At 42.6% G+C, this 22,991-nt stretch overlaps 1 protein-coding gene across 1 annotated transcript; it reads left to right on the forward strand.

Annotated features, from left to right (window-relative positions):
• Positions 1-1,267: 1,267 nt before the first annotated feature.
• On the forward strand, positions 1,268-21,295 carry LOC135270778 (F-box/WD repeat-containing protein 12-like). Its single transcript, XM_064366777.1, has 10 exons — positions 1,268-1,357; positions 1,800-1,837; positions 2,044-2,201; positions 3,787-3,902; positions 6,372-6,581; positions 7,475-7,633; positions 8,762-8,972; positions 9,468-9,646; positions 9,723-9,853; positions 21,196-21,295. Exons 1-10 carry the CDS (start codon positions 1,268-1,270, stop codon positions 21,293-21,295), a joined length of 1,392 nt encoding a protein of 463 aa, XP_064222847.1.
• Positions 21,296-22,991: the final 1,696 nt, after the last annotated feature.

Genomic DNA, 22,991 nt, shown 5'->3' on the forward strand with positions numbered 1-22,991 from the left:
TCTCTCACTCCTCTCCCTTCACACACCCCTCGTCTCGCCTTTCCCCACGTCCCCCTCTAGGTGCTTCTTGCTCTTTGCTTTTCCTTTTTACTTCCTCACCGTTTCCATTTCTGTTTTCCTCTCTGTTACTACTGTGTCATAAATGGGACTCCTGACAACCACTCCCGTGTGTCCGCCGGGAGGTGGCAGTTTTAAGAAGGGTTGGCCGCTGAGCCTCACAGAGGGACCCCCGTCTTATGCTGCAGCGAAGTACCACAGACTGGGTGGCTTACAAACAACAGATTTATTTCTTACGATTTTGGAGGCGAGAAGTCCAAGATCCAGCTGGCAGCGTGGTCAGGTTCTGGTGCGGGCCTTCTTCCAGGTTGCAGCTGCCACCTTCGCCATGTCCCCACATGACGTAAACAGGGCTAGAGAGCTCTCGGGGTCTCTTTTATAAGGGCACTGGTCCCACCACGAGGACTCCGCCTGTGACCCACTTACCTCCCAAGGCCCCCCACCTCCAATCACACTGAGGGGTAGAATTTCAGCATTGGAATTTTGGAGGACACAAATCCTCAGACCACGCCACTGTCTTTAGAAGAATCCCAGAATGACTTGTCAGGTTCCTGGGAGATCCGTAACTGTGGGAAAGCGTCACATCCCAGGGAGGCCACTGGCTGGGAGAGCCATCCCAGACAAGGCCTTCTCCCTTCCCGCAGAACTCGGTAGAGAAGTCGGCTTGGCACGTGCTTTCTCTTCCACTGCAAAGTTAAATGCGAGAAGGTAGAAACCCAGAGGCCGTGCTGGCGCTGAGAGATGAGCCCCACTCACCAGATTCAAGGTCCCAAGGTAGGCAGACACCGGGCAAGCAGACTCTCATTCTGGGAGTTTGGAACTTAAATAGAGTCATAGGGACGCTCAGACCTGATCCAAGTGAGTGCATTCGGTGACATTTCCTAGAGGGTCCTGACACCTTCATCTGCACCTGGGGCTGCCCCAGGTTCTGCGCTGCCAGTCACAGTGCACAGGTGCTGCTGAGCTCCTCTAAACCATGAACTAACAAGTGAGTTGAGGTAGGGATGCCGCCAGCTGTGTGGACCCGGCCCAGGGGAGAGGCTGGGGTGGAGGTCAGCCCGGGAGTCTGCACACCTGCAGCTTGTCTCTACCGCAGGCAGATGGGCACAGGTGAAAACCTTTACAAGTGCTGCAGACGTTGGCCAAGCCTTTAAATTCAGAGCAACCCGGAGAGGAGAAAGGAGAGTGGGTGTGGGTTCAGGCGTGGAAAATGGAGATCCGATTGCCTGACTTAGCTTTGAAGCGGATCTTCTCTTTCCTGGACGTATTCAGCTTGCTGCAGGTTTCCCAGGTGAACAAGGTAAAGGCCTTCACCTCCCACTGCCCCACACGCCCGCTGCCTCTCCCCACCAGTTTGACTACAGTGCAGAATAGCAGGAGGATACATGGAGGGTGTGGGGTTAGCATCCTTCACTGTGAGGGCCTCATATTCTGTTAAACAAGAAGGACAAACTGACATCCAAGAGCTGCGCTGACTAAACAGTCCTTGAGGCTCCCATTTCAAGCCCTAGGAAATCAGCACTTCTTCCTCTGAACTCATGGGAATACCACGTGCCTGTATTAGCAGTGATAGGTCTCTTGTTCCCGTTTCCTCATCTCCCCACACTGGGAGGGCTTTGCGAGCTGGAATCCCATCTGAGTAACCTGTGCGGGTCCGGCTCCCAGAACAAATAATAGCAGAGCATTGCCTCTGCTCTCTGATGTAACCGATTGCCTGCTTGTCTCTTCCTTTCTCTCCATAGGATTGGAATAGGGTTGCAGACAGCAATTACCTGTGGAGGTGAGTCATGGAAGGGAAAGGGTAAGGAGGGAAGGGGAGAGGAGAGCGTCTGACTGTGTACCCATGCTGTGTACCGAGGCCTGTGTGTGGCTGTGTTGTGAGAGGCACACAGGAAAGTGAGTGTGAGTAGGGGGTTGTGATGTCACCGGGGCTCTGAGGAGGTGAAATGACTGAGCACAGCCTGATGGGATTCTGACTGTTTCCAGGGCACACTCTCTGCAGAGATGGGACTGCAGCAACGTCACCGATCAACACCTGGGTGCACACACATGGAAGCAATTGTTCCTGCACCAAAGAAGGAAGGAGCTTCGGTTGTCATTGGCACAGCCTGATAACTTTATCTACAGAATAACTGAGAACACTGGTATGGGGACAGGTGCCCTAGAGGAACATGAGCAACTTGTTTTCAGAAGTCCACTCTATTGGATTTTTGCTGTGTGAAGTTGTGTGTTCTCATTCAGTGAAGGGAAAGGGAATTAGAATTGAATCAGACTGGGCCGCCATGATAGCCACGTGACAGCTCCCTGCTTCCTCTCTTGTCCCCACTGTCTCTGCTGAATGAAGAAACTAGAGAGATTTTGTCACAACATAAAATCAGGTCCTGTTACCCCTTTTTTCCTAAGGCTTCCCATCCCTCCCAGAATAAAAATCAGAATCAAATATTAATGCGAAACTCTTTAAAAAACAGAGGCTTGGCTGAGCACAGTGGCTCATGCCTGTAATCCCAGAAATTTGAGAGGCCAAGGTGGGCAGACTGCTTTAGCCTAGGAGTTCCAGACCAGCCTGGGCAGCAAAGTGGGACCCCCATCTCTATACAAAATTAAAACAAATTAACCTGGGTGACAGAGCCAGAGCCTGTCTCTAAATAAATACATACATTCAGAGGCTCTACAGCTGCAGCCTCAACTTCCTGGGCTCAAGAGATCCTCCTGCCTCAGCCTCCTGAATAGCTGGGACTACAGGGGCATACCACCATACCCAGGTAACTTTTTTTTTTTTTGAGGTGTAGTCTCACTCTGTCCTCTAGGCTAGAGTGCAATGGCACCATCTTGGCTCACTGCACCTTCCATCTCCTGAGTTCAAGCAATATCCTGCCTCAGCCTCCTGAGTAGCTGAGACTACAGGTGTGTACTACCATGCCTGGCTAATTTTTAAATTTTTAGTAGAGATTGGGTTTCACTATATTGGCGAGGCTCGTCTTGAACTGCTGACCTCAAATGATCCACCTGCCTTGGCCTCCCAAAGTGCTGGGATTGCAGACATAAGCCATCATGTCTGGTCATAACTTTTTCATTTTTTGTAGAGATTAGGTCTGACTTTGTTATCAAAAAGTCTGGAACTCCTGAGCTCAAGTGATCCTGCCACCTTGGCCTTCCAGGCAGGAGCCACTGTGCCTGGCCTAATCCTAATAACACTTTTTTTTTTTTTAAATAACCAAGTCACATTTTGTCACCAGGCTCCAGTAAAGTGGTGAGATGTCCGACCTCCTGGGTTCAGATGATTCTCCTGCCTCAGCCTCTTGAGTAGCTGGGATTACAGGCACCTGCCACAAGGCCTGGCTAATTTTGTATTTTTAGTAGAGACAGGGGTTCACTATGTTGGTCAGGCTGGTCTCCAACTCCCAACCTCAGGTGATCCACCCACCTCTGCCTCCCAAAGTGCTGGGATTACAGGTGTGAGCCATCACGCCTGGCCTGATGGAGACATTTTAATATGCATTTTATATCTATGGAAACTGAGGATAAAAAGGAAAAGCCAGTTGGCCAACATCTCCCAAATGGCCAGTCTGCCATGGGAACCTGTGTTTGGATGACTCTGGAGCTCAATTTCTATCTTCTCCATACTGCTACCCAAACCCTCCTAAGAGGGTACAGAAATATTTAAAATTATCTTCACTGGGTTTGGATCATCCCTTATCTGTTGGCCAAGTCTTCTGTGTTTCCTTCTAGCCTTTGAAGCCGGTTTGGCTTATCTCTCAGGAAATAGCTTTACAATGGATGAACAGAAGTCAATCATTTGTAGTGTCTCTCCAAAGAAAGAGCTTTGTGCCTGGGATGTGCAAGAGGTGAGTCTGGCCAATGTGTAGCAAAAGTGCTGCATCCTGGTGTCCATCCTGTTCCATATATGGCACGGAAGTGCCCAGAGGAAAATGCTCGGAAGTGGTAACAAAGACAAAGTTTCAAATCAGGTTTTCTATTTTGTAATTTGCGACCTTTTCATTTGGACCAGAGACACAGATAATTCAATTTTTTTTTTTTTTTTTTTTTGAAACAGTCTCACTCTTGCCTAGGCTGGAGTGCAGTGGTGTGATCAAGGCTCACTGCAACCTCCACCTCCTGAGTTCAAGCAATTCTTGTGCCTCAGCCTCCTGAGTAGCTGGGATTACAGGGACACGCCAACATGCCTGGCTAATTTTTGTGTTTTTAGTAGAGACAGGGTTTCATCATGTTGGCCAGTCTGTTCTCCAACTTCTGGCCTCAAGTGATCTGCCAGCCTCAGCCTCCCAAAGTGCTGGGATTACAGGTGTGAGCCACCACACACACCTGAGAATTCTTTTTAACATGTGTTTCTATCAATAAATTTGTACAGGATTTGTTTTCTACCAGTAACATCAGTGCATTTCTGGAATAATTTTGGATTTTGTGCATCTTTATCACTGTTCTATTGCCTCTTTGTCAATGATTGGCGTTTGTTATATTGGCTTTTTCAGAACATGGTCTCTATCTCAGATCACCTCCAAGGTGCACAAAGGATTTATCTCAAAAACTGAGTGTGGCTTTATCTAGTGGTGGAAAGTGCAGTGAGGTTCTTGGGAGACCCACAAAGTTTTTGTTAAAGAGAATTACACTGGCAGAAACACTGCCAGCTTGGATGTAAAGGGGCCAAAACAACACAAAAGGCAAAGAGGCCTTTTGGATTTCCAAACTTTTACAGGCAGGAAGCAGACTACCAAAACTATTTAGCTAAAAAAATCGGGCCGCCATATATAGAAAGTGAAGGATGACTCAGACAGAATCAAAAGCCCAGAGAGTAGAACCAAGAGTCATGAAAAATCTTTCTCGGGCCTTGAGTGCTAATCCACAAACTGCCAGCATGTTCTCTGTTGGATTTCAGAATGTCTTTAGCAGAGATTCCTATGTTTCCATTTTCACCTTTCTGAATGACAGTGACTATGTTATCCTATGCTTACCCCACACTTGTACTTTGGGGATGGTGAGGGACAGATAATGTGTATATCTAGTTTGAAGATTTTCACATCAAGAGAAACTGAATCTAAAGAGCCTCATCTATACCTGGACCTAGAAACAATGAGATCCTAGATTTGCAATGATACTATAATGGTATGAGACATTTGAGGGCATTGGGAGATGGTGAATGTATTTTCACATGGGGGGAAGTGAATCATTGGAGGCTATGGAGCAGACTGTGGCTGCCAGTCTCTGAGATGGCCCTAATGCCTTTGCCCCACAATCATCACGATCGATCTTGTGTAGTCCACGGCTGCAGTGAATAGGGCTGACCTGTGGGACCAATAGGATATTGTGGAAATTATGGAGTCTAATTTCTGAAGCTATGTCACAGAAGACAGTTCTTCACTCATGGATCATTAGCTCTTGGAAGTCCAGCCAGTGTTGTGAGAGCTCTCAGCAGCCCTCCAGAGAGATCTGTGTGGAGAGGGACTGAGGACCGCTGCCAGCAGCCAGCTCCAACTGACAAAGCTGGATGACGGCGCCATCTTGGAAGTGAAACTGGACTTTACCCTCAAGCTGCACCTGAATTTCTGATCAGAAGAAACTGTGAGATAGCAAAAGCCTGTTTTAAGCCACTAAATGTTGGGATGCTTGGTTTCATGACCATAGATGTGACCGCACAGGCAACTTGTTATACTGTGAGGAATCAAAATAGTGATGACATTTGAGTGCCAGGGAGTTGTGAATAGAGCATGAGGAGGGGACTCTGGGAGGGCTTAGAAGTGGTGCATTGGTATTCACTTGTGATAATTTAGCAAACTTCGTGCTCTCTTCCTATGTGATATACTTCACAATTTGTTTAAAAGACTGAAGAATCATCTAGAAAGACAAGCATTCTATCTTGTATGTAATGTACAAGGTTGATGAAGGAATAACAATTTTCATGTTACTTAATATGTTTTGGGTTCCTACTGTGTCCTATGCAGAATTCTAAGTATGTTTCATGAGTTGTGAAAGGTAATGACAGCCTCATTAGAAGTCATGATAGAAAGTGACTTGCTGAAGGTGCCTTGTTAGTAAGAGGCAGAGGTGGTTTGAACCCAGCAAGCCTGATCATTCTTTATGCCTGTAATGAACCAAGTTCTTATGTCTGAGCGTAGTGCATAATTCCTGTTTTCATGTTCACTCCTCCCAAATATTGAGGTGTGGAGAATTTTCATATCCTTTGCCCAGAAGCAAGAAGATCTCATTTGGAAGAGGCTTCCAAATAAACATGGGCAGAATGAAGGCACAGAAGGTATAAGAGTTCCTGGAACACAGATCGTGTTACTCTCGTTCTCTAGGGCACCATGATCTGGTCAAGCCCAGTCCAGAAGTTCCAATTCTCAAATCTGGTAACCCTCCCTCAGATGCATCTCGTCATCACTGAGGATATGAGCAAAATGATCAAAGTCTGGAATTGTCAGGACAAGGATCCTCTGGCCGCTCTCCCCATGCCAGAGACCTGTTATTGCATGGAAGCCCATCTCACAAAGGATGGCCCATTCCTGATGGTAAGTGAGCCCTGAATTTAGAAGGGGCCAAAATATCAAATGCCCACTGTCTTGACAGGCATCCGTGTCACATTACTGTCGTATCTAGTGCTTTTTTCTTCTTTTTTTGAGACAGTCTTGCTCTGTCACCCGGGCTGGAGTGCAGTGGCACGTCTCAGCTCACGGCAACCTCTGCCTGCCAGGTTCAAGCAATTCTCCTCCCTCAGCCTCCCGAGTAGCTGGGACTACAGGCACGTGCCCCCATGCCCAGCTAATTTTTTGTATTTTTAGTAGAGATGGGGATTTACCATGCTGGCCAGGCTAGTCTCAAACTCCTGACCTCGTTTTCCAGCTGCCTCAACGTCACAAAGTGCTGGGATTACAGGCGTGAGCCACCGCGCCCAGCCTATTTCTCTTTTTGTAGTCATTCCTTCTACATACCCTGCAAGTCAATCACAATTTGCCAGTGAATGTTGTTATATAAACCTCCATGCTATCTTGGCCCTTGACCTGCCTCAAGTACATTTCCCCAGCCATTCTTCTAAAAACAAAAAGCCAGGAACTTCCTGAATTACTTTATATGTGCCTCTTCTTTCAAGTGTGTTTTTTCCAGTCCATGAACTTGGTCAGGGACAGTCGAGGAGGAGAGATGGCTTTGGGGTGACACTGTGAAAAAGTATAGCGTTTATGTGCTAATGAATAAGTGTCCTTGAGAAGAATGCTTTGGGGCTTGGAAAGTTTTATTCCATGGGATTATCCCAACAATATCTCATGCTAGACCGGTCAGAGGTATGGATCTCCATTCTGTGACTGAAGAAACGGTGGCGTGTCTTGCAGCTGACAGTGCTGCCTCCTATGTACTCCAGGGTTTCACGTATCTTCCTATTGATGTGGTGGGGATGCCTTGGTTTCAGGTTGGCGATGCTGCGGGTGACATCTACACATTTACGCTGCCTGAGTTAAGAGATGTTTCTAAAGTTACTGCATTTCAATGTGCTATTGTACTTCTACGCTGCTCTCCTGACAAGAAATGGGTGTTTGCATGTGGGACATACAGTCGTGCCTTTCCACAGGTAGGTGCTGTTGTGTGTATTCCAACTTCAGGTTGGGAATGTCAAGTTAGGAAGCATGTAGAGAAACTGCAGAGCTCAGTGAGGTCCGGGCACACTGCTCCTTCCTCTCTAAGACCACATCACAAGAGGAATCCATTGTGATAGTCGGGAAGCAATGCTCTTTGAAGCAACAGCATCCAGTTGCCATGGCCAATGTTAATGAAAACTTGTCCATGAAGCCCAGATTTGCCACAGAGATGGAAGAGGGTGAGACAGGTATCAAGAAATAGGGATTGCTGGGCATGGTGGTGTGCACCTATAGTCCCGCCTACTCAGAAGGCTGAGGTGGGAGGATCGCTTGAGCCCAGGAGTTCTAGTCTGATAGGGTGTCCACACTAAGTCTGGCATCAATATGTTTACCTCTAGGGAGCAGGGGACCACCAGGTTGCATAAGGAGGGGTCTGCTGGCCCAGGTCAGAAACCAAACAGGTTGTAACTCCCATGCTGATCAGTATGGGGACTGCATCTGTGAATAGTCACTGCACGCTAGCCTGGGCAACATGCTGAGACCCTGCCTCTTAAAAAAACATTTTTTTTTGTTTGTTTTACAAAAAGCTCTTTGACCTTGTTCTCTTTGGCCTTCTTTACTTTACTTTTATCTCTGTTGGCTGGAAAGTATAGAGAAGTCCAAAAGCAAGTGACTATGCCTCAGCCTCTGAATGTCACTCTGAGGAGGCCTTTGGCCTCAGAGCAGGCCATTTGTAGGGTGGCACCGGTGGACTGGGCACCAAAGAGGGAGGAGTTCAGAAGGCAGGTAGTAAAAGCCACACAGCCCTTGACTTGTTCCCCAAAAGGGAAAATCTGCTTAGCCAACCTCAGCATGACCAAGGGTTCCACATAGCAAGATGGTTTCGTAACCCCTTGGCATGCTTCAGGGACATTGTTCTGTGAACAGGACAGGAAGGTTAGGAAGACAGTGCACTCCTTGTATGTTGGAGTGACACGCAGTGACTACTCATCACTCCTGAGAGGTTGAACAAAGCTTTGGCCACAGGATGAGGATTTCTGAGAAGGCTCCTCTGGAGTCACTCCTGTACTGAGGGGCTGTAAGTTCCCTGCCCCTGACCTCGCACATGATGCTGGCTTTAGGTGTTCCTCGCAGAGGACTTACTGAGACCATCAGAAGGCAGCGCTCCTCTGTCTACCTTTCTCCCACATAAATTCTGCACCACTGCCTGCTGGAACCCAAAGAAGAAAAACAGGATAACACTGATGTCCCATAATCGCCGTGGAAGAAAGACAGAATTTTTCACCTTTGATCTAACAACCAGGAATACTGGAAGCCAAACAGTCGTCCAAGGTAGGCTGTGCCACATTAGAAACACGTGTTTCTCTTCCTCATCACACAGGCATTCATGTGAAGCTATAAATCCATGTAAATGGTCAGTCTGTGTAGAGGGAGCAGGGGATTTCTTTAGCTGGGGGTGAACCCACCCCTGTTTGACTCCAATGCCCATGCTGATCTCTACCCCTCACCCTGCCCTCTTGGGCGAACATGTAGAGATTTCCATCATGTTTCAGGGCCTGGGTTCCAATGCTCCTTCCCACTACACGTTTTGCCTCAAGGCCCAAGTGAGTGTTTATTGTCCACAAACTTCTGTTCCTGTGTCCTAGCACGTGTTACCACGGTCAGTGACACGTGTTTGTCAGGCCACTGGACTAACCTTCATCTTCCTCCCTGGCATGAAGTCTGTGGAAGTGGAGATGATGCTTTTTTATTCAGTGTAAGGATACTGTTCTTTTAGTGATCTGATCTTCACTTCGGGGGGTGTGTGTGTGTTTTACATGAAAACAGCATATGAGATCTCAAGTTTCCAGTTGCCACCTCATCTGGAGCACCCTACCTGGATAGGAGCCAGTGATGGATATTTGATCGTCTTTCCCAGTGGGCCATACTTGCTCCTCTTCAGCATCACTGGCTTCCTGCTGCAACGATTTCAGGACCACCAGACAGCCATCAACAACTTCTGGGTGGTATGTATGATTCTCCTCCACTGCTTTTTGGTCTGACTTTGACTCTTTGGCCACTAACTCTGGCTATCCTTGGAAGGATGCTCTCTATGTGCTGACCACATCCCACAACTCTGTGCACCTCTACATGTGGGAAGAGGGAGGCCGCCCTCCATACCTCAGGAGCTGCTGTCACCTGGATAATACATGGCGTAATCACATATCACATGGGTAAGCTCTGCTTTGTGACTTAAATCTACCCTGAAACTTTGTTTTTTTTAGATGGAATATTGCTCTGTCACCAGGCTGGAGTTCAGTGGCACAATCTCAGCTCACTGCCACCTCCGACTCCCTGGTTCAAGCGATTCTCCTGCCTCAGCTTCCCGAGTAACTGGGATTAGCACCTGCCACCACGCCCAGCTAATTTTTGTATTTTTAGTAGAGACAGGGTTTAATCATCTTGGCCATGGTGGTCTGCATCTCCTGACCTCAGGATCTGCCCACCTCAACCTTCCAAAGTGCTGGGATTACAGGGTGAGCCACTGTGGCTGGCCAAAAACTTCTAATTTCTACATCAAAATGAATGAAGGGAGAACCGGGATTTTATTTTTTTTAAGATTCTTTGAGGATAGTCATCAGTAAACTCATGCCTGAAAAGAGAATTGCTAGTGTTCTTGAAGTCATGGCACTTGCAATAGATGTTAAAGGTCTTCCCAAGGAGGCTCTCAATTTATATTCCCATAAGCAGTGGATAGATTCTGACCTCAATACTCTGTCTCTACGTACTGAGTTGTACCTTTTGTGAGTCCATTAGTCACTTGGTTGCTGCTTCAGTGAGCTGCCTTTCCCTCCATTTTGCTGATTTTTGCCCCTAGTTTGCTTGCATATTGTTTTTCTTGAGATTTCATGTAGTACATGTAGAATTCTTGTCTCTTAAAACTTTACAGGCATTTTCTTCCAGATTATTGCTAGTCATCATAATGCTTATAGTGCTTTTTTTGGCAACATCTAAGAAAAGACATATATCCTTTGCACTGCCAATGCCATTAAAAAGAATTTACTGTGAAGGTCTATCTCCAATGATTCAAGTACATTGGCCGTTCATTACAGCATTTGTGACAGTCAAGAGCTGAAGCTCCCTAACTGCCCAGACATGAGATTGTTTACATGACCGTCGTATGTCCACACAAGGAGGTATCATGCAGCTGCTATTAACTTTTTTTTTTAACATCAATTTATGCATTTTAATGGATGGTCATGGTATTAACTTTTTTAAAAGGAGAATTTCTATGTTTAGATAAGTTATTTCCAGTGTTTTGAGACAAAAATTCTTTCAGTATCTGTAATCATGCTTAGCTGACTTTCATGCTTTTTGCTCTCTGTGTCATATCTAATAAATCTTAGCCTACACCAATCTTAAATAGTTATTTCCTTTCAGTAATTTCAGATACTTCCCTGGATTTGTTTTCTCTCTTCCATTTGAATGGGTGTGTGGTGATTCCTCATTGTGATATTTACCGTGCCTTTTCCCAATGACATTGAGCAATTTCTTATTTCCCATTCACATGTCTTCTTTGATGCATTTGTTCAAATCTTTTGACCTATTTTTTAATTGGATTAACAGTGAGTTTCTTAATATTGAGTTTTGAAAGTGGCTTATATATTTGGTATACAAGTCTTTTATCTGATAAGAGTTTGCAAATATTTTCTCCCACTCTGGTTTGTCTTTCTATTCTCTTCACAGTGTCTTTCGAAAAACAAGTGTTAACTTTGAAGTACAATTTTTCTTCTAAAATGACTGGGCTTGGGGGATTGTATCTATGAAATCTTTGCCTAACCCAAGATCACAGAAGATGTTCTTAAATTTCCTCTAAAAGTTTTATAGTTTTGAGTTTCACATTTATGTCTCTGATGCATTTTGAGTTAAATTTTATAAGGGAAAGGGAAGATCAATGTGTATTTTTTGCATGTGACTATTCAATGATTCGGCATCATTTGTTGAAAAAACTCTTCTTTCTCCATTGAATTGCCTGTGTACCTTTGTCCAAAATCGACCATATTTACATGGGCTGATTTTCAGACTTTCTCTTTGTTCCAATCATCTATATGTGTATCTTTTATCAAATAACACACTACATTGAAAATGTAACTTTATAGAAACTTTGAAATCAAATAATGTGAGTCCTCTAATTTGTTCTTTTGCAAAATTATTCAGACTATTCTGATTCCCTCATTTTCCAAGTGAATTTTAGAATTGGTTTGTAAATTGTCATAAAAATTCTGCTGAGATTTATATTGAAATTTGTTTGGATCTAGAGAGTAATTAGAAGGAAATCGGCATCTTTACTGTTTTGGCTCTTTAAATACATGAACCTGAAAGTCTCTTACTGATTTTAGGCCATCTTTAATTTCTTTATCAGTGTTATTGCAGTTTTTAGCATAAAGGTCTTGCACATATTTGTAAAATTTATACCTAAATATTTCATGTTTTTGGTGCTATTGTAAAGAGTACTGTCTTATTTCAATTTCCATTTTTCATTACTAGTATATAGAAATATGACTGACTTTTGTATATTAACCTTGTATCCTGCAACCTTGCTAAACTCATTTATTCTAATAGCTTTTATTCATAGATTAATAGATCCTTTGTGCTTTCTCTATGTAGACAATCATGTCATCTGTGAATAAGCAGTATTCTTTCTTTTCCTTTCTTTCTTTCTTTTTTTTTTTTAATTGAGATGGAGCCTCACTCTGTCACCAGGCTGGAGTACAGTGGCACAATTTCGGCTCACTGCAACCTCTGCCTCCTGGGTTCAAGCAATTCTCCTGCTCCAGCCTCCTGAGTAGCTTGAACTACAGGCACACACCACCATACCCAGCAAATTTTTTGTATTTTTAGTAGAGACGGGGTTTCACCATGTACGCCAGGATGGTCTCAATCTGCTGACCTCGTGATCTGCTCATCTTGCCTCCCAAAGTGCTGGGATTACAGGCATGAGCCACCGCGCCCGGCCAGATTCTTAGTAAGATGAATTATGTTGATTTTCTTTTTAGTTAGTGGTCAGGACAGAGTATCTTATTAATCTTTAATAAATAACAATTATATATTTATGGGGTACAATGTGATGTCTTCATATATATATTATAGAATGATTAAATCTAATATATCAATCACTTCATATGCTTATTTTTGTGGTAAAAATACTTAAAATCTACTCTCAGCAAATTTGTAGATATGATAGGCTATTAGGAACCACAGTCACCATGCCAGGCCACAGATCTCTGAAACTGATTCCTCCTGCCTAACGGAAACGTTGGGCCCCTTGACCAGCACCTCCTTGTTCCCTCTCCCTCCTGGCCTCTGTTAACCACCATTCTACTCTCTGCTTCTGTGAGTTCGATTTTTTTTTTCTTTTTTGAAGAGTCACACATAAGTGAGGTGATGCAGTATTTGTCTTTCTGTGCTTGCCTTAGTTCACTGAACACAGTGACCTCCAGCTTCATCCATGCTGTTGTACATGACAAGATTTCCTTCTTTTCTAAGGCTAAATGATATTCCATTTTGTGTGTGTGTGTGTGTGTGTGTGTGTGTGTGTGTACACATATACCATATTTTCTTCATTCATCCACTGATGTACACTTGGGTCTGTTCCATTATCTTCACTATTGTGAATAATGCTGAAGTGAACATGGGAGTAATGAGAGTGCAGATGTCTCTTCAACATACTGATTTCAGTTCCTTTGGATGTATACCCAGAAGTGGGATTGCTGTATCATATGATAATCCTATTTTAGTGTTTTGAGGAAATTTCATGTTGGTTTTCCATAATGGCCGTACTAATTTACGTTCCCACCTACAATGGACATGGGTTCCCTTTTCTTCACATCTTCATCAACACTTGTTTATCTTTCATCTTTTTGACCATAACCATTCTAACACCTCTAATGAGGTAGTATCTGATTGCATTTTTAATTTGCATTTCCTGATAATTCATAATGTTAAGCATTTTTTCACATACTTGTTGGCTATTTTATGTCTTCTGTGGAAAATTGGCAATAAAGAACCTTCACCCATTTTTATATGGTGGTTTTCTTGTTATGGAGTTAGAGTTTTTACATATTTTGGATATTAACCCTTATCAGATGTATGATTTACAAATATTTTCTCCCATTCCATAGGTTGTCTCTTTGTTCTGTTTTCTTTCCTGTGCAGAAACTTTTTAGGTTGATGCAATCCCGTTTACCTATTTTTGCTTTGACCTGTGCATTTGGGGTCATATCCGAAAACTCATTGCCTAGACCGATGTCACAGAACTTTGCCCCAGCACTTCCTTCTTGTAGTTTTCCAATTTCAGATTTTATATTTAAGTCTTTAATCCATTTTGAGTTTTGCATGTGACATGAGAAAAAGTCCCAATTTATTTTCCTTTCTTGTGGCTATCCAGTTTTCCCAACGGCATTTTATGAAGAGCTTATCCTTATTCCATCATGTGTTCCTGGTACCTTTGTTGAAAAACAATTGACTATAAATGTGCAGGTTTGTTTTTGGGATCATTTATTCTGATCTGTTGGTCAATGTGTCTGATTTTATGCCAATATCATGCTATTTTGATAACTATAGCTTTATAATGTCTTTTGAAATCAGATAGTATGATGCCTCTAGCTTTATTCTTTGTCAAGATTGCTTTGAGTATTTGGTGTCTTTTGTGGTTCCATAGTCTTTTTAGGATTGCTTTTTCTATTTCTGTGGAGAATGTCATTGAAATTTTGATAGTGATTGAATTGCATCTGTAGGTCATTTTGGGGAGTATGGACATTTTAACAATATTAATTCTTCCAATCCATGAACATGGGATATTCTTCCAATTCATGAACATGGCATAGCTTTCCATTTATGCATGTCTTCTGTATCTTTTATCAGTGTTTTATAGTTTTCAAAATATAAATCTTTTACCTCCTTGGTTCAATTTACTCCTTACATATTTCAATTTTGGATGCTATTGTCAGTGGATTTTCTGCATTTATCTTTTGGATATATGGATTTTCTGAATATCAAATCAGCCTTGCATTCCTAAACTAAACCCCACTTACTCATTTTATATTACTCTATTTACATATTGCTGAATTCAGTTTATTAATATTTGATGATTGTTGGCTTCTGTGTTCATGGAGAATATTGGTTTGTAGTTTTCTCTGTGTGTGTGTGTGTGAGAGAGAGAGAGAGAGAGAGAGAGAGAGAGAGAGAGAGAGGGGTTTGCCCAGTTTGCCCAGGCTGGTCTTGAATTCCTGGGCTCAAGCAGTCTGCCTATCTTGGCCTCCCAAATTTCCGGGTTTACAGGCATGAGTTACTGTCCCTGACCTTTTCTAGTTTCTTAAGGTGGATGCTTAGATTATTGATTTCTGACTTATTTTTTAAAATGTAAGCATTTGGTGTTCTAAATTCTCTACTAAACACTGCTTTAGCTGCAAGCCTCAGATTTTGATTTTGATTTTGATTTTCATTCAGTTCCATATACTTCTTTATTTCCCTTTTCCTCTTTGAGCCATGGACTATTTTAAAGTATGTTTAATTTCCAGGATTGGAGATTTTATTGTAATCTTTTTGGTCATCAATTTCTAGTTTAAAGCAATTATGGCCAGAGAGCATATTCCATATTTTCTTCATTCATTTACATTTGTTAAAATTTGTTTTGTGACCCAGGATATGCTCTATCTTGGTGAATGTTCCACGTGAGCTTGAAAAGAATGTCTATTCTTCTCTTGTTGGGCACAATGTTTTATAAATGGCAATACATCACCTTGGTTGATCTTCTTGAGTTCTTCTCTATTCTTTCTGATTTTCAGTCTAGTGATTCTATCCACTGTGAGACTGTTGAATTTCCTATTATGGATTCTTTCTCCTCTTAGTTCTATTAGTTTTTACTTCATATATTTTGCAGCTCTGTAGCTTGCCACATACACATTTAGGATTAATGTATCTTCCAGGTTAATTCGTCCTCCTGTTTTTGTGTAATGTCTCTCCTTGTCCCTGGTAATCTTCTTTGCCCTGAGGTCTACTTTAATACTAATTTAGCCACTCCTGCTTTCTTTTGGTTCATATTTGCATGTTCTATTTTCCATTCATTTACTTTCAACCTACTTATGTCAATATATTTGAAGTGAGTTTGTTGTAGATAGAATCTGTTTGGGTCATGCTTTTTATCTATCATGCCAGTCTTTTTTTTAAGTTTAAAAACAAAGTTTAATTGACAAAAAATATTTGTATATATTTATGGGGTATTATATAATTTGTTGCATGTATACATTCAAATGATCAAATCGGGCTAATTAACTTATCCATCACTTCAAATATTTATCATTTATTTGTGGTGAAAACATTTAAAATCTCATCGAGCTATTCTGAAATATATGTTATTATTAGCTATAGGCACCATGCTCAACAGAATTTATTCCTCCTGATGAAATGAAACATTGTACCCTTTGACCAACACCTCTCTGTTCCCTAACCCCCTGCTCTGACTCTGCCCAGCCTCTAGAACACCGTTCTATCTTCTACATCTATGAGTCTAACTTACTTAGATTCCATATATAAGTGAGATCATCAGGTATGGTGCCTCACACCTGTAATTTTACCACTCTGAGAGGCCAAGGTTGGGGGATTTATTGAGCCCAGGGGTTCGAGGCTACATTGAGCTGTCCATGTTTGCCCATTTTTAAAATGGGTTTATTTGTTTTTTACTTGCTGAGTTAAGTTCCCTAGAGATTCTGAATATTAGACCCTTATCAGATGCTCAATTTGTGAATATTTTCTCCCATTCTGTAGGTTGTCTGTTTACTCTGTTGATAGTTTCTTTGGCTGTGCAGGAGCTTTGTTTTGTTTTGTTTGAGATGGAGTCTCACTACACAGGCTGGAGTACAGTGGTACAACCACTGTACCTCACTGCAACCTCTGTCTCCTGGGTTCAAGTGATTCTCCTGCCTCAGCCTCCTGAGTAGCTAAGATTACAGCCATGCATCACCACACCCAGCTAACTGTATTTTTAGTAGAGACAGGGTTTCACCATGTTGGCCAGGCTGGTCTCAAACTCCTGACTTGAAGTGATCTGTCCACCTCAGCCTTCCAAAGTGTTGGGATTACAGGTGTGAATCACCGTGCCCAACCTGTGCAGAAGCTCTTTTGTTTAATTAGGTCACACCTTTCAATTTTTGTTTTTCTTGCAATTGCCTTTGAGGACTGAGTCATAAATTCTTTCCCAAAACCAACACTGATGTCTAGAACTTGGTTTTCTTCTAGGACTCCTATAGTTTTGGGTCTTACAGCTAAACCTTTAATCCATGTTTAGTTGATTTTTGTGCATGGTGAAAGGTAGGGGCCCAGATTCATTCTTCTGCATATGGCTAGCCAGCTATCCCAGCACCATTTATTGAATAGGGAGTCTTTACCCCATTATTTATTCTTGTCAATTTTTGTTGAAGATCAGTTGGCTGCAGGTATGTGGCTTTATTTCTGGTTTCTCTCTTCTGTTCTTAGGGTTTTAATTCTGTTTTTGTACCAATATCATGCTAATTTGGTTATTATAGCTTTATAACATAGTTTGAAGTCAGATAAGGTGATGCCTCTGGCTTTGTTCTTTTTCCTCTGGATTGCTTTGGGTATTCAGGCTCTTTCCTGACTCCATATAAATTTTAGAATAATTTTTTCTAGTTCTGTGAAAAATGACATTGATAGTTTGATAGGAATAACATTGAATCTGATGCTTTGGGCAGTGTGGCCTTTTTAATCATATTGCTCCTTCTAATCCATGAGCATGAAATGTTTTTCCCTTTTTTTTTAATGCCAGCTAGATTTCTTTATTTTTCTGAGAGGGTCTTGCTGTGTTGCCCAGGCTGGAGTGCAGTGGCACAGTCTTGGCTCACTGCAACCTCCACCTCCTGGGTTCAGGTGGTCCCCCTGCCTCAGCCTTTCAAATAGCTGGGACCACAGTCCCTTTGCCTGCACACCTGGCCAACTTTGGAATTTTTAGTACAGATGGGGTTTCGCCATATTGGCCAGGCTGGTCTCGAACTCCTGACCTCGAGTGATCTGCCCACCTTGACTTCCCAAAGTGCTGGGAATACAGGCATGAGCCATGGCATCCAGCCTATGATTGCTTCTAGCAGTGTTCTGTAGTTTTCCTTATAGAGATCTTTCACCTCCTTGGGTATATGTATTCCTAGGTGTTTTATTTTGGGGAATGCTATTGTAAATGAGGTTCTATTCTTGATTTGGCTCTCAGATTAAACCTTATCAGTATATGGAAATGCTACTAATTTTTGTACATTGATTGTTGTATCCTGGAAACTGATTGAAGTTGTTTTCAGTTCCCAGAGCATTTGGGAGTCTTTAGGGTTTTCTTTGTAGAGAATCATATTGTCATGGAGTGTAGTGACTCATGCCTGTATTCCCAGCACTTTGAGAGGCTGAGGCAAGAAGATCACTTGAGCCCAGGATTTCAAGACCAGCCTGGGCAACATACAGAGACCCTGTCTCTACAAAAAAATAATAATAATAATAGCCAGGCGTGGTGGTATGCACCTGTGGTCCCATCTACAGAAGAAGCTGAGGTGTGAGGATCACCTTAGTCCTGTGGTCGAGGCTGCAATGGGCCATGATTGTGACACTGCACTCCAGACTGAGTGACACAACAAGACCCACTTTGGAGGAATTAAATATACATTTTATATATATTCAATCATATTGTCATATTCTCCACAAAGAGATAGTTTTACTTCCTTTTTTCCTATTTGAATTCCCTTTATTTCTTTCTCTCGGCTGATTGCTCTAGCTAGGACTTCCAGTACTATGTTGACTAGGAGTGGTGAGAGTAGGCATCCTTGTCTTGTGCCAGCTCTCAAAGGGAATGCTTCCAGTTTTTGCCCCTTCATTATGACATTGCCTGTGGATTTGTCATTGATGGCTCTTATTTTGAGATATGCTCCTTCGATGCCTAGATTCTTTAGGGTTTTTGTCACAAAGGGATGTTGGATTGTAATGAAAGCTTTTTTTGTGTCCATTGAGATGATCATATGGTTTTTTTGTTTTTCATTATGTTTATGTGGGGAACCATATTTATTGACTTGCATGTGTTGAACAAACCTTGCTGCCAGGAATGAAGCCTACTTGATCATGGTGAACTAACTTTTTGATTTCCTGTTAGATTCAGTTTGCTACTATTTTCTTGAGGGTTTTTGCATCTATGTTGACCAGGAATATTGGCCTGCAGTTTTCCTTTGTCATTGCCAATACCATTTATTGAAGAGACTGTCCTTTCGCCATTCGGTGTTCTCAGTACTTTTTTTTTTTTTTTTTTAATTCAATTGACTTTAAATGTGAGGGTTTATTTCTGGGCTTTCTGCCCCGTTCCACTGGACAGTGTATCTGTATTTATGTCAGTACCATGCTGGGTTTTTTGTTTATGGTTTGTCTCTGGGGATAAAAATACAAGAACCATGATGTTTTGATTTCTATAGTTTTGTGATGTATTTTAAAATCTGGTAATGTGATGCCTCTAGCAAATATAGTCCTATTCTTCTTGCTCAAGATAGCTTTGGCTATTTGGGGTCTTCCTACACTCTATATGCTTTTTTGTTGTTTGTTTATAACATTCTGCTGCTGACCGGGGTTACTCTGTTTTAGCTGGTGTATTAATTAACTTCTTTTCTTTTAGCTTTTGAAAAATATTGCACCTCTTCCTTCTGGTTTCCATGATGTCTGATGAGAAATCCATTGTCATTCAAATCTTTCTCTCTAGATAATGTGTCATTTTGTTCTGACTGAGTACAACTACAAGTCATTTCCTTTGTTTTTTTTATTCTCATAAATTTGATTAGGATGTGTCTGGTATGAAATTATTTCCTGAGTTTAATCTGTTTTGGTTTGATTAACTTTTTTAATCTATTGATTTACAAATCTGGGGACATTTTCAGCTATTTTCTCTGCAGTGCTTGTGGGTAGAGAAAGGGGTATCATTTTCTTATTTCTTTTTTTTTTTTTTTTTTCTTTTTTGATATGAAGTCTCACTCTGTTTCCCAGGATGGAGTGCCAGTGGCATGATCTCGGCTCACTGAAACCTCCATCTCCTGGGTTCAAGTGATTCTGCTGCCTCAGCCTCCCGAGTAGCTGGGACTATAGGCACACACCACCACGCTCAGCTAATCGTTGCATTTTTAGTAGAGATGGGATTTTGCCATGTTGGCCAGCTGATCTTGAACTCCTGAGCTCAGGTAATCCACCCACCTTGGCCTCCCAATGTGCTGGGATTAGTTGCGTTAGCCACCACACCTGGCCTGGGGTACCATTTCCACTCACCTCAGTGCACTGGGGAAGATGGTCAACAGGACTCCATCTCAGTGTCTTCAGGGCCTGGTGGGGAGGGGAAGAAGTGCCACCTTTAATTGAGTTAGTGCAAGGCAGGGATGGTCAAAGGATACCGACCCTATAGATTCTGGACTCCTGGTGGAGAGGGGTAAGTGTCACTTTGCCAGGCGTGGTGGCACATACCTTTAATCCCAGATACTTGGGAGGCTGAGGTTGGTGATCACTTGAGTTCAGGAGTTCTGGGCTGTAGTGCACAATACTGATCGGGTGTCCACACTAAGTTCGGCATCAATATGGTGACCTCCCGGGGGCGGGGGACCACCAGGTTGCCTAAGGAGGGGTGAACTGGCCCAGGTCAGAAATGGAGCAGGTCAAAACTCCCGTGCTGATCAGTAGTGGGATTGCACCTGTGAATAGCCACTGCATTCCAGCCTGGGCAATATTGTGAGACCCTGCCTCATAAAAAAAAAGTGTCACTTTATTAATACAGAATGAGAATCAGCAACAGAGCTATGTCCCCACCATGTCCTCATCACACAGTGTGTAGGGAAGCATGGCTTCTTTTATGATATTCTATTTTAGTAGAGCAGGTATATTCAAAAGACAGCAGAATTCTATTTTACAATAAAAAATCCTAGGGCCGGGCACAGTGGCTTCCAGCTGTAATCCCAGCACTTTGGAAGGCTGAGGCAGGCAGATCACTTGAGTCCAGGAGTTTGAGACCAGCCTGGGCAACATGCTGAGACCCCATCTCGACAAGAAAATATTTTTAAAAATTAGGTGGGCATGGTGGCGTGCACCTATAGTCCCAAATTCTTAGAGAGCTAAGTTGAAAGAATCATTTGAACCCAGGAGATGGAGGTTGCAGTGAGCTGACGTGGCACCACTGCACCCCAGCCTGGGTGACAGAGTGAGGCCCTGACTCAAAAAAAAAAAATCCTCTATTGTTATCATTAAACCAGATAATCTATCAAATAAGATACTGACAATTCTAGCAACAATATTTGAGAACAAGTTGGGATTGCTATTCCTGCATATAATAATCAGTGTAACTTTCCTTGATTCGTGTAGTTATTCAAAACCAAATCTAAGAGCACAAAGGCCAATTAATTTGGAAAGAATATTGATATCTTAGTCAAGTTCTAATTCAGTATCAACAATGGATGCACCTGCTTTCTCTTTTGTTCCACTGATGATCTTATTTCTCCATTGGCAGCTTTATCTCCTGTGTGATGTGTGACAATGCAAGCATAGCACTTAAGGTGAGAAATATCACTGAATCCAGCATCGTGGTGATGTATTCTTTGAATATGTAACATGGAAACTAACAAAATTGACTTTGCATCATCTTCTGTAATGTAGTAAAGAGAACTCTGTTTGCAAGCCCAGAATGATTATTTTAGTGAAATTTAGATGTTGTGGTCTGAAGTGGTGGCACATGCCTGTAGTCCCTGCTACTTGGGAGGCTGAGGTGGGAGGATCCCTCGAGCCCAGGAGTTTGAGGCTGCAGGGAGCTGTGACTGGGCCATTGCACTCCAGCCTGGGCAACAGAGTGAGACCCTGTCTCAGAAGAAAATGAAAATGAAAGAAGAATGAAAGTGGTCATACGACATGGCTGAAGAGATCTGGTTAAGCCGTTTTCTTGATTATAAGATAACAGATTCTATACGGTAATACATGGGCAGTGGAGACCAAGGTAGAACATGAGACAGAGGGAGAAATGTGTAGAATCATGTACAAAGAATGTCACTTGCCAAAGGGAACAGGAATAAGTAGGACCCCACAAAGATCTGCAATTCCCAGACGACTTAGGTTAAAGGGGGGGTAAAATGGAATTGCTATTGGGCTTTCATTTTCCAGAAACATGGGGCCCCAGAGCAAAGCATGCACAGCACCTCTGCATTGTTCAAAGCTGCAAACACAAAGCAAAGCTAAAAAATCCTTGGCCAGGTGGCCGGAATAGAATAAAAACTACCACAATTGGAGAATGAAAAAAACTGAACAAATGCTCCTGTTAATGTCTTATTTCATGGAATTCCAAAGACTACATGATGGAATAAATGCCTCCACCAAACTGGTGGTGAGATAAGAAATGTACAAGATCTGGGACCCTCAGAAAAGTAATATTCCTTGTAGGTAAACTGAGGGGAAATCTATTCATTAGAGTAGGGTGATGGAGACAGCTGCCTCCCTCAGCTTCAGAGATGGCTGAAAGCAACACACAGAAACAATTATCTTCAGAGAATTCCTAATCCCAACAGAACTCACACTGGGGTCGATATCAGTCAGGGTTCCAGGATGATGAAGACATAACATATAAATTAAGGTAATTTGAAGAAGGTTTAATAAAGGGACTACTATAATTTGGAGCACAGTTTTTCTTTTTTTTATTGCATTTTAGGTTTTGGGGTACATGTGAAGAACATGCAAGATTGTTGCATAGGTACACACATGGCAGTGTGATTTGCTGCCTTCCTCCCCTTCACCTATATCTGGCATTTCTCCCCATGCTATCTCTCCCCAACTCCTCACCCTCCGCTGTCCCTCCCCTATTTCCCCCCGACAGACCCCAGTGTGTGATGCTCCCCTCCCTGTGTCCATGTGTTCTCATTGTTCAACACCCACCTATGAGTGAGAACATGTGGTGTTTGATTTTCTCTTCTTGTGTCAGTTTGCTGAGAATGATGGTTTCCAGGTTCATCCATGTCCCTACAAAGGACACAAACTCATCGTTTTTTATGGCTGCATAATATTCCATGGTGTATATGTGCCACATTTTCCCTGTCTAGGGAAAATTTCCCTAGAAATGTATATGTGCCACATGTATATGTGCCACATTTCCCTGTCTAGGCATTTCCCCAAATGCCATCGATGGGCATTTGGGTTGGTTCCAGGTCTTTGCTATTGTAAACTGTGCTGCAATGAACATTTGTGTGCATGTGTCCTTATAGTAGAACGATTTATAATCCTTTGGATATATACCCAGTAATGGGATTGCTGGGTCAAATGGAA

The sequence above is a fragment of the Aotus nancymaae genome, unplaced genomic scaffold (genome assembly GCF_030222135.1).
Source record: "Aotus nancymaae isolate 86718 unplaced genomic scaffold, 86718_ANA_hifiasm-v0.15.2.pri h1tg000067l, whole genome shotgun sequence".
Taxonomy (NCBI): domain Eukaryota; kingdom Metazoa; phylum Chordata; class Mammalia; order Primates; family Aotidae; genus Aotus; species Aotus nancymaae.